The sequence below is a fragment of the Chaetomium globosum genome, genomic scaffold, assembly GCF_000143365.1.
Source record: "Chaetomium globosum CBS 148.51 scaffold_1 genomic scaffold, whole genome shotgun sequence".
NCBI lineage: Eukaryota > Fungi > Ascomycota > Sordariomycetes > Sordariales > Chaetomiaceae > Chaetomium > Chaetomium globosum.
The window spans coordinates 5,402,575-5,413,094 of NT_165976.1; the positions used below are offsets into that span (position 1 = coordinate 5,402,575).

A 10,520-nucleotide genomic window follows, 5' to 3' on the forward strand; every position below is an offset into this window, starting at 1 on the left:
TTCAAGAGCTTCCCCGCGCCGGCCGGCGACATGACGGTGCTGTACAGATGAGGGCGGTCGGTCGGCTGGTGGTGGTGGCGGGCGGACCCTAGACATGCGCGAGTGGGCGTGTGGCGTTGGTTGCTTATGGTACATTGGTGGTTTCGCCTCGGCGGCGAACGTCTATGTAGTAGTAGTACATGGATGAATATACAGAGCCCGCTACGGGTAGTTTCTTTCCATGGTTCATGGTATAGAACACCACACTGCTCCCCAAGCTTCATCTTACTCATCGCCTCCGGGGTTGTATGTGTTTTCCGTCGATTTAAGGTCCGACGTGAATCACAGCCGGCGGCCCCCTTCTCTCCTCTCTTCTAAGGTCTCTCGCTCCCCTCTTCTTCCCCTTGCTTCTTCACCTCTCCCCCTTGGTCCTCTCCCTCCTGTTTCTTCGCCTCTGTCCTTTGGTCCTCTCCCTCCTGCCGGTTCATCTCTCCCTCCTGCTTCTTCGCCTCTGCCCCTTGGTCCTCTCCCTCCTGCCGCTTCATCTCTTCCTCCTCCCTCCTTTCCAATATCTCCGCCCTCCTGTCCAACGCCTCCACTCGCTTGCTCTCCCTCTCCGCATATTCCGCATCACGTTTCTCCTGATTTCTCCTCTCCTCTATCCTAGATAGAGTCCTCAACTCAGCCCGGAGTCTTCCTTCCGGCGGGGACTTCCTTGACGGGTAAGTCTCTTGGATTCTCGACGCATACTCTCGCATCTGCTCGGGGGTCTTGCGACCCTCCTTGAGATCCTTGAAGAGTGCCTTGAGCTCACGGATACGGCCCTTAAATAGCATGCCCGGGTACTCCTCGCCCGATTCCTCGTATTCCACGTCGCTGATCACCTGGATGATACGTACGTTGTGCTTGCCCTTGCGGAGGATGAGGAGCTTGTCGTCGATCAAATACTTCCCAGTCTCCTGCGGGAACCAGAGGGTGACGGGATTCCACGTCAACTGTGACGGGTTCATGGGTTCGCCCTTGCCGGGGCGGCGGCCGGGCAGACCGCCGATATAGGCGGCCTTTTGCGCAGCAAGCCGGTGGCCGTCGCTAGTGCTCGAGGCAAGGCCGGCGGCATACAGGATGCGGCCGATCGATTTGCCCATGATCAGAGATCTCGGGAGTCTCATGTCGATCCGTGGCGCATTGTTCAAAGTCGTCGGTCCAACTGGGGGCTCATACTCGGCGCCCGGCGCCCCGGCCACGACCGGGAGCGGAACTTTGTTGTACATCATTTGGTGTTGTTCCCGTGCCTCTTTTGCGGCCTCTTCCCCATGTACCAATGTCAATACTTCGTAGGCAAGGCAGTGCTGCGCGACGCGCTTGGACGGGTCCTCCATTTGTTGTGCCATGACCTTCTGAATGGCCTCCAGGGGCATGAAAGTGAATAGCTTAAGGAGCTTCTCCACATCGTCATCCGGCCGCCGGACAAAGTAGCCGTACAGATCGAAGGTGCTCGTCATGAAGTGGTCCAGCCATACCGCATTCCCGGCGCTTTTCCCGAATTTGACACCAGACGAGTCAAGCAGGAGCGGAACGGTAAAGCCTGCTGGGTCGTCGATCGGGCCATCCCGAGGTATCCGTCGCGCTTCATCGGGCTCGGTGTCTCGAACGGTCTTAACAATATCAACGCCGGCTACGATGTTGCCGTACTGGTCCGAGCCGCCAATCTGCATCTGCACTTTCTGCTGGTTGAAGAGCGTCCACCAATCCCAGCCCTGCATGATGGGGTACGTAAACTCGGCAAATGACATGCCGTCTCCTTCCGACATCTTCCTCTTGACACTGAAACCAGGGGTCAGGAGATAGAGGGCACAGTTGACGGGGGCCGTACTCACGTCTCGCGGGATAGCATGGGCCCAATCCGCATATGCCTGCCAGCCCTCCTCAAGACCTCAAGCAAAGTCACCGAATTCCACCACGTGTTGTTGTTGACCACGGCCCGTTGCCAGGCCCACTCCTTTTCGTATCCATACCTTCTGGCCTGGGTCTCGACATTGGCCCACAGCTTCTTCAGCTGAAAATGCACCTTGGTGACGTTCATGGCCAGGTCGGCCTTGGCGATCGGCTCTCGATCTTTTAACCGATCTGTTGGGTCCCCAATTTTGACCGTCGATCCGCCGAGGAGCGTGAAGGCGCCATATCCGTGCATGTACATCCAGAAGAGCGGCATGAGAGGGAGGAGGTGGCCGACGTGGAGCGAGCTCGCCGTGGGGTCGACGCCGACATAGGCTTTTACCCGTTTCAGCCTCATCATTTCGCGAATCGTCTCTCTCGACCTAGGAAAATAACATCCACATGTCAGAAACCACCGCACCAAGAAAACAAGAGAAAGATGCGACGTCGGGCGAATCCAACATACCCAGCTATGTCCTTGACGTAACCCCGTTCCTCCAGCATGTCCCAGGTATTGGGAATATTCCCTTTCTTAATCTCTTCTGCGCGTTTCTCCCATTCGATCAGTGCCATTCCCTGCTTCTTGTACCAACTGTTCGTGACATTCCTGCGCTGAATGGGTGATACGCCTTTGGCGAGTGTGAATAGGCAACTGCGGCAGACACCACCTCGCCGGAGGAGCGGTGCCACTAAGGGCGCCATTGCCACTCTTTCGTCTCCCTAGTAGCTTGATCAAGATCTGGTCCGACTTGTAAGCATAGTATGGTACCGACGAGAGCCGGTGAAGTTGTCGTGGGGTAGATAAGAGGCTTCGATTAGAGAAAGCCAGTCCCCTCCGAAACACGCACGCTTCAGCGTTCCCAAAAAAATTGGCTAACACTACCGGCAGTATTATTTCGTTGCAGGGGTTTCGGAACCCCCACTCGTGAGGTTTGGAGCTCACCGCCTTTCCTCAAGTCGTACGGGCCGGGCACGTGCAAGGTGCGCCAGCACCCACCCCAGGAAGGAAGAAATTCCCATTCCGATCCGGTACCTTCTCGGTGCATGGAAGTGGGGTCTTTCGGCTGACATCAACGACAAGACGATTGGCAGGCAGTGGTCCCGATTGCCGAGGAACCAGCAGCAAGCAAGCACCGTTTCGGCAACCATTTTCACGGGTCTCCCGTTCCGCCGCCGTCGTCGCTTTCACACCAGACCAGACAGTCGAAACCCCGAAGCAATCAACCCCCAACGCAGCGCGCGGCCGAACCAATTGACTGCCCGCCGACCACCCACTAACCGCAACACACCATGGCATCGGTTGCTCGTTCCTCCCTGCTGAGGCAGGTTGCTTCGGCCCGGCCAGCCTTCCAACAGAGCGTCATTGCCCGCGCCGCCCGCCCAACCGCCATAACCGCCTTCCACACCACCGCCCGCCGGGATCTCCTACCACCTCTTCCGCGTGCGCATCATCCATTTTCTTAGCAATAAGGGACATGTTTTGCTAACCATCTGAGCAGAGCACGTCGACGGCACAGGTATGATATGAGCGCATTTCCCCCGCCAACTTACTCAACCCATTATCCGCCGACAACCCCCCCTCAACAACTATTGTCGCCCCTTTCTCTAACCGATACCTTCGATATGTAGTAAACGACGCCGCCCCCGTACCCGAGCCATCCCCGTCGCACGGGTCCTACCACTGGACCTTCGATCGCTTGGTCGCCGCATCCCTGGTCCCGCTCACCGTCGCCCCGTTCGCGGCGGGGTCACTGAACCCGACGCTGGACGCCTTCCTCTGCGCCACCATCCTCATCCACTCGCACACCGGCTTCCAGAACGTCATCATCGACTACCTCCCCAAGAAGAGGGTGCCGCGCACCCGCAAGGCCTTCATGTGGGGCCTCAACGCCGCCACCGCGGTCGTCGGCCTGGCCCTCTACGAGTTCGAGACCACCGACGTGGGCATCACCGAGACCATCAAGCGCATCTGGACCGCATAGTTGGGAGGTAGAAGAAGAGCGTGGATGTTGGATTACGGAGAGAGCTGACCGGGCGCGGGGTTATTCTGTACATTGCCTCCCACGACTACCACGGAGATCCCTTTTTGGTTTTGTCCTAAACCGTTCCTTTTGTCCTGGTGGGGCTGGTATCGGTCGGGGTTGTGCTACTATCAGTGGGTGGGTAAGAACTGAGGAAAGAAAGGCAAAGGGGCACTGCGTTCGGTGACGCAGCAAGTCGGTGTTGTAAAGCATACAAAAGAGATGAGGACGGCCAATCTGATGGGTGCACCTGCGCCGCTGCATACTTCTATTTTGCCTCCCCTAAAGGACACCCCGACAAAAACACTGGCACTTGCTCGCAAAGTAGGAATCCTTCCTGGTCGGGACGTCCAACTTCCAGCTGCGGCTTCGACCCGGAAGCTGTCAGATCCGGGCGCAACCGCCCTGCCACGGCCGTTGGCTTGCAGGCCCCACAAAAAGGGACGCGCCCCCGACTAACACCTCAATCCCAACCCACTCCATCACCCCAGACAGATGAAGGGGTTCGGCAAGGTTGCTCATTCTCTCATCCCGTGACTAAGGTAGGTTACTATTCCAGAAATGATCTCCTTCGCCATCCTCTCCCAGAACAAGACAAAAAAAAAAAGACGAATTTGCAACACCCTCCCCAGCTCCGTTCATCCCCGTTGTCTCCGTCCTATAACCAACGCCCCAATCGCAAGTCCACTCCGTTCGTTTGCCAGGGCGAAGCTGACCGAACGAGGCGGTGCGGCCCAATTTCGACCCCAAGCTAGGAGATTGTCGCCTCGAGAGCGGCCGCTGTTTGGTACCTAGAGTGGGCGCAAGGCAAGCGGCTTGCCGGGAGGTTGGTAGGGAGGTAGATGGTTTGTGCTTGATATGTTGGCCGGGCCTGCCGGTTACTTTGTGTATATGTATAGGTATCTTGTTGTCCGCTGGCGCTTCCCCTTCGTCCCGCCCATCCCCATCCCAAACCCATACGTCACCAGCCAGCCATCCGTCCCTTGCTCTCACACGCTTACCATATAACCGTCGCGTTGCTCGCCCTTGCCCGACAATTTGGTCTGCCTTTCCTTCTTTGCCTCTCTCTCGAATACGCTGTCGAAAGCCCCTCGTGCTTCAGTTTGTCCCCTCAATAATTGACCGAGGTCCACTCAGAAACCCAGATGACACGAAAGTTTGGATGTTTCCTCAAGTTCAAAATTCGCCCCGGTAATAGACTTGTGAACTACCTAGAAAGATGAAGACAAGCTAACGAAATCTAGTTAGAAAATGGAGATCTAACTAGAAAATCGGAACACGGATGAAAATAAACAAAATCCGCAAAAGTGAAGCCACGAACCCGCCCCAACCGTTTCCCCAAACCATGTCCTTACTCGTCTATCATGCGATGACTGACCACTCCTGGTAACTTCGAAACAAAACAGAGAAGATGACGGAGGGAAAAAGTGAGACATGGGCGGAATAGAAAGATATGGAAGAAAGAAATACCCAAAGAGAAAGAAAAGAAGAAGTGAAAGACATAATACCATATAGGAGGAGGGTAGGGCGAGTTGCGATCGGGTCAAGCCGGGTGAGGGTATCACCAAGCCTGGAACTGAGACGGAAATCCGCCATACCCGGCCCTACCACCCAAGCCATCCGTTAACACCAAGTCAAAAGGGTATCTCCATTTCCCGGACATTGCCCTGACGCCGAATAGAAACCCCGACCCTGAATTGAAACACAAACCCGACAATCCGACCTTCCATCCTTGCTTTATCTTCTTATTGGTTTTTATGTTCGATAACTCACCTGCTCACGCCTAGCGCTTGGAGGTGAGGTGATTACCGGGCACGACCGGTAGAGCGATTGTCGAGTTTGATTTTAACTGATTCGCAGTGTCGTTCTGGATCGCATCAGCACATGCTCGCTATTCCCAACCTTCCCACACGGGAACTCACCTGCTATCTTCCACCTCTTAGATACCTTATCGAGGGCGTACGTAAGGTTGTCAACTTTTTGGGCCCAGTTCATGTCCTGGAGGACATTGTCGCCGTGCGAAATGAGCAAGAGTGAGGCGTAGTACATAGCGAACTCCCAGGAAGGGTCAATAGCTCCACTGGTCAGTTGATCTTCGGATTGGACGAGTTTCCCAGCCTTGCCGAGGATGACTGAGGTGATGTTCCGAATTATCTGGACGTCCTGGACGTGGTTCTGGCACATGACCGGCATGGGACCAATCCCCCCAAACAGACCCGAGTAGTGGAGCTTCATCAGGGCTCTAGATGGAATAGGCGATCAGCTTGGTTCCCACGAAGTTGAGGGTGCGGGATGTCTCACATGTAGCTGGTTCCCACGCGCCACCCCATCGACGTCATAGTTCTTAGGTGGATCATGATCATGCTCGAGAGGGTCTTGGGATCCGTAAGACCACACGCCGTGGGGTCCGACAACTGCTGCAAGACGTTGCTAAGATACCAGGCCGACGTCGCTTCGGGGAAGAACATGCTGTTGATTTGGTCGCCGGTGCCGTCGCGGAACCCCTGGCCTTGGTCTCCGAATTGAAACGGAGAGGTGGCGGAGAAGTATTGGTCAATGGTTTCAGGCATGGGGACTGGCAACCTCGGAGCAAGGCCCGTGGTGTGCATCGGGTACGGTTGGTCGTATGCGACATTGAGGAGGCTACTTCGGCATTAGCCATAGGCGGTATCGGATTCATTGGATGTCCTCACCAATCAAGATAAACAATCGCCCACCATAGGATGGCGTTGAGCTTCATCTCCGCCGGTTTGGCCATTTGTTTATCGATGGCCCAAAAGCCCTGGTTGTGCCAGCCGAATGCTTTGGTCATTTGCAGGCAATGTCCGAGAGACATGTACGCTTGCTGAGGCATCGCCTGGGAGAACTCATACATGGCGATGAGCAACTCGGCCTGCAGCATGTGTACCGACATGGGGAGTTTGCTCTGAACCAAGCCGAGAATGGTCTTGGTGGTGGGATAGACGGTATCTCCCATGCCCTTGCTGGACTTTTGGTTCGGCGGGCGGGCGACGAGAGCCATGCAAAGCGCCATGGCGCTTTTTTCGGCCGATAGATTTCCCCAGTTGGCCTCCAGATCCCTCTCAAAACTAGCCCTCTCAATGATGGTGAACCAGGTATTGACGCCGCTGAAATACAGCGAGACAGCCTCTTTAACCCGCGGTTTGTTGATGAGGATTTCTAGGAGCGTGCCGAACGTGAGCGAATGGATGTCCTTAGCCGTCGAAATAGGTCCATAGAGACCATCGTCGCCCGGGTCTTTGTACTCGCAAATGCGGTTTGCTCTGTCGAGACAAGTCAAAATGGTCAGTCTCGGGCCAAGCACGACAACCAGAGAGAAGGCAGAAACAAGCTAACTTGACGCATTTGCTGCAAGGAGATCCCTTATCGCAGGCTCTCTTAAGCCTCTTGCACTCGATGCAATTGTGCTGTGGTCTCGCCGGGGACCAGGACTGCGGGGAAGACCCCGCCGCCGGCGACGACGAGGTGGCTGACATGTTGTTGCTGTTCGCCGGAAGCTCCATCAACCAACGCCGGAGTTAAAATAAGACACGGAATGTCGACGGGCCGTGGGTATGTCGGTCATGGTGGATAATCGATACGCTGATGAACGTTTTAAAGTAGTGTACGGCGGCCCGGGGTGAGGGAGCCAGACTCCCTCTTGGTCCTCAATCTCGCATTCTTGCGTGTTGTGGTGCATGCACCATGCATCATGCCTGGCAAGCACAGCATGGCTCGCAGAAAGCGGAGTCGAGGCGCCACAAGCGGATATCGCTGATCCGGGCGGGAGCCCATGGGCTTGGCGTTAATCGCCTATTAAGCCAATAAACGTGGTGCGAAACAAGGATGCACCGCCACCTCGCACAAAATAAACTGCTCCCTTCCAGATTCAAGCGATGCCATTCGTCAGGAGGGGGGGCGCGTTTAGTTCCTGGCGTCTGCGGCGGCAGATCGGCCAAGAGGATCGAATCCGGGCCCGGCTGCTGAGTGATGCAGTTTTGCGAGTTTAGAGGCCCGACCTGTCCGGAAGAGGAATGAAGCTCCAGCGGCTTGAGGGTCCGTTGCCGTCTCCGATCGAACGTCATTGCGGGGAACAGTACATACACTAGAGGGACCGTAATCTGGCAATAGTCGAAGCCCGAGTCAAGCAATAGAGGGCGCCCCCACTGTAGAGAGCCAAATCCAAACTGAATCACCCGACACCTCCTAGGTTGGCAATGCATGTATGTACGAAACGTCTGACTCGATTTCGCGGGGGCAGGTGAGAAACATGGATGGATGTGTTTGGAAAAGTGGGTCGCTGCGCTTAACGGTGGGGAGGAGTTGGCTTCCCCAGGAGCCCAGATCAACCGCAACCCACGGATCGATTTGAACATTACACGTGCAAATCGTACCTACGCTCGCTACGTCATGTCATGGTCACCAGACTCGAAGGCTCTATCTGATACTCCATACCAGAAGCCCTTATCTCCTTGTAGTACTGATTCGTTTGATATTCGACATCAATGTTGCTGTAAGAAGTACTTCGAACCTGTCCTTCGTAGAGAAATGGGGGTTTTGGCTTTGGCTGGTGCTGAGCCAGCAGGGTTCTGGGCCACCTTGGGTCTGGCCAGGCGGCGTCTTTTGGAAACAACGCGGCCTCCCCATGGCCATGGTACTTCCCGCTGTTTCTGGGTCAGATCTCGACTTCCGCATCGGGCCAAGGATCCTGCAACGAGCTTGGCTCGGGCCTGGGCCACATTTACTTGCTTGGGCTGCCTCGCCACAGCCAGGGGAGCAGCCACGCCAACCAAACGCTTTCAAATCCCTGCACCTAAACAAGCCTCGACAATTTCAAACTCGCACCTGCACGAGCACCGTCCGAGTAGGCTTGGGAGTGCTTCGTGCATCCGTTTGAAGTTCAAACCCGCCAGTTTGAGTCTCTCGTCTATTCGGGATCTCCAACGGCCGGGGGCTGGGATCTGCACCAGGAAAACAATGTCAAAAGGTTGATATCTGCCCCACGCCCACCCGATATTGGTTGCATCGCTGTCGACGCTCCGCTGCCTTGCATTCCTCTCTTCGTACCTCTCCCAACCACATCGCGCACGACCAGTTTCATTCCGGTGGCGTGATCTCAAAATGTGTCCCCGGTGTCACCAAACTTGAGGGGGCATCAAAAACTCGAAACAACGATCGCAATCAGTATTCAATTCGGTCATCTCACTCTTGCTCGTCACCTACCAACCCCCACCAAACTCGACAACTTCGTTTTTCTCCCGATCCCTCTCGACCACCACCAACCCTGTACCGTACCCGCCCCCAATCACAATCGCAACACATCCTCGCCCAGCGCCTGCCCCGTCTCAACCTCCAACCCCGGCGTCGGCGGCGGCAGGTTCTCGACCTTCTCGCAGAGCCAGCAGCTCGCATACATATTGACCCGGTCGATGCAGCGACCCGGCTCCCGATCGCCGACCTGCTTGCCGACGAAGCCGTGGGCCTCGAACTCGCGGATGTACCAGGGCTCGCGGGCGGAGCTGCGCAGGAGCACGCGGCCGCCCATGCGGAGGGCGCGGTTGAGCTTGCGGATCTGCGCCGCCGCCGTGCCCGCCGCCGGCGCGAACCAGTCCATGCTGTCCATCACGATCGCCACCGTCAGCGTCCCCGGGCTGATGCGCGCAATCACCTCGTCGATCTCGTCCGTGTGGATCCGCAGCCCGTCCAGCGCCCCCGGCTGGCTCAGCGTCGCGTGCGCGGCCCGGGAGAGGTAGTCCGGGTGGCACTGCGGGGAGAAGTCGCCCGTCAGGCACACGTGGTAGTACGGGTTGTCCGTGGCGATGTGCGTGGTCTCGATGACCGGGTCCAGGGTGTTGACCATGTAGTGCCAGATGGCGTGGGCGCGCGTGTTCTTGGCCGTGGGTGAGGGCCCCGTCACGGCGCGGCTGGTGGCGTGGTCGGCCTCGATCATGGCGAGCTGGTTCTTGGGCACCCCCAGTGCCGCCCAGAGGAAGGCCTCGGAGCTGACGACGATGTTGCTGACCAGCGGGCTGAGCAGCGCGGGCCGGATCTTGGACTGCCAGATCCGCCGCTGCTCGTCCAGCGTCTTGGCCGCCAGCAGCTCCTGCACGGCCTGGCGGCACGCGAAGATGCGCGAGATCCACCGGAACACGCGGATCGCGTGCTTGCTGCCGCCTGTGTCGTACAGGCCGCGCCCGTTGGCCTTAGTGAAGATGCTGGCGTTGTCGAGCCAGTACTGGAACGCGCGGCTGGACAGGTGGGGGGACAGCTTGGACAGGAGCAGTGACCGGAACTCGGCGTGCTTTCCCTCGCCGAAGATCTTCCAGAAGTCCTCGTAGGGCAGCGCCGTGAACGAGGCCACCTTGAGCTCGAGCAGGTGGTTCTGGCTCGGGTTGAGGTCGATGGCGTGGATCCGCGCGGGGCTCTGCATGGCGTACGAGAGGATGTTGTCGCCGGCGCTGGTGATGGCGAGCACGACATCCTCCGGGCCGAGCTTCAGCAGGGACGCGTCCACCTTGGAGTCCTCCACGTGAAGGCGTAGATGTACTCGTCGTTGAACTGGGTATGTTTCTCGAGCTGGTCGTC

At 57.1% G+C, this 10,520-nt stretch overlaps 4 protein-coding genes across 4 annotated transcripts in view; 1 reads left to right on the forward strand and 3 right to left on the reverse strand.

The window, feature by feature from the left end:
* Window positions 1-353: 353 nt before the first annotated feature.
* CHGG_01749 (uncharacterized protein) lies at window positions 354-2,616 on the reverse strand (the record flags this gene model as incomplete). Its single annotated transcript, XM_001220969.1, has 3 exons — window positions 354-1,803; window positions 1,857-2,297; window positions 2,381-2,616. 3 exons carry the CDS (start codon window positions 2,614-2,616, stop codon window positions 354-356), a joined length of 2,127 nt encoding a protein of 708 aa, XP_001220970.1.
* Window positions 2,617-3,204: 588 nt separating this feature from the next.
* On the forward strand, window positions 3,205-3,896 carry CHGG_01750 (uncharacterized protein; the record flags this gene model as incomplete). The annotated part of the gene is made up of 3 exons (XM_001220970.1): window positions 3,205-3,355; window positions 3,414-3,431; window positions 3,544-3,896. The coding sequence occupies 3 exons, from the start codon at window positions 3,205-3,207 to the stop codon at window positions 3,894-3,896; spliced, it is 522 nt and encodes a 173-aa protein (XP_001220971.1).
* A 1,822-nt stretch (window positions 3,897-5,718) lies between these two features.
* Window positions 5,719-7,432, reverse strand: CHGG_01751 (uncharacterized protein; the record flags this gene model as incomplete). The annotated part of the gene is made up of 5 exons (XM_001220971.1): window positions 5,719-5,802; window positions 5,883-6,177; window positions 6,237-6,578; window positions 6,653-7,219; window positions 7,293-7,432. 5 exons carry the CDS (start codon window positions 7,430-7,432, stop codon window positions 5,719-5,721), a joined length of 1,428 nt encoding a protein of 475 aa, XP_001220972.1.
* A 1,808-nt stretch (window positions 7,433-9,240) lies between these two features.
* Window positions 9,241-10,520, reverse strand: part of CHGG_01752 (uncharacterized protein) — a gene marked incomplete at both ends in the record, with an annotated part of 2,772 nt that continues 1,492 nt past the window's right edge. Inside the window, one exon of the mRNA XM_001220972.1 lies at window positions 9,241-10,458. Within this exon, the coding sequence (XP_001220973.1) occupies window positions 9,241-10,458 (1,218 nt within the window). The remainder of the gene's footprint in view (window positions 10,459-10,520) is intronic.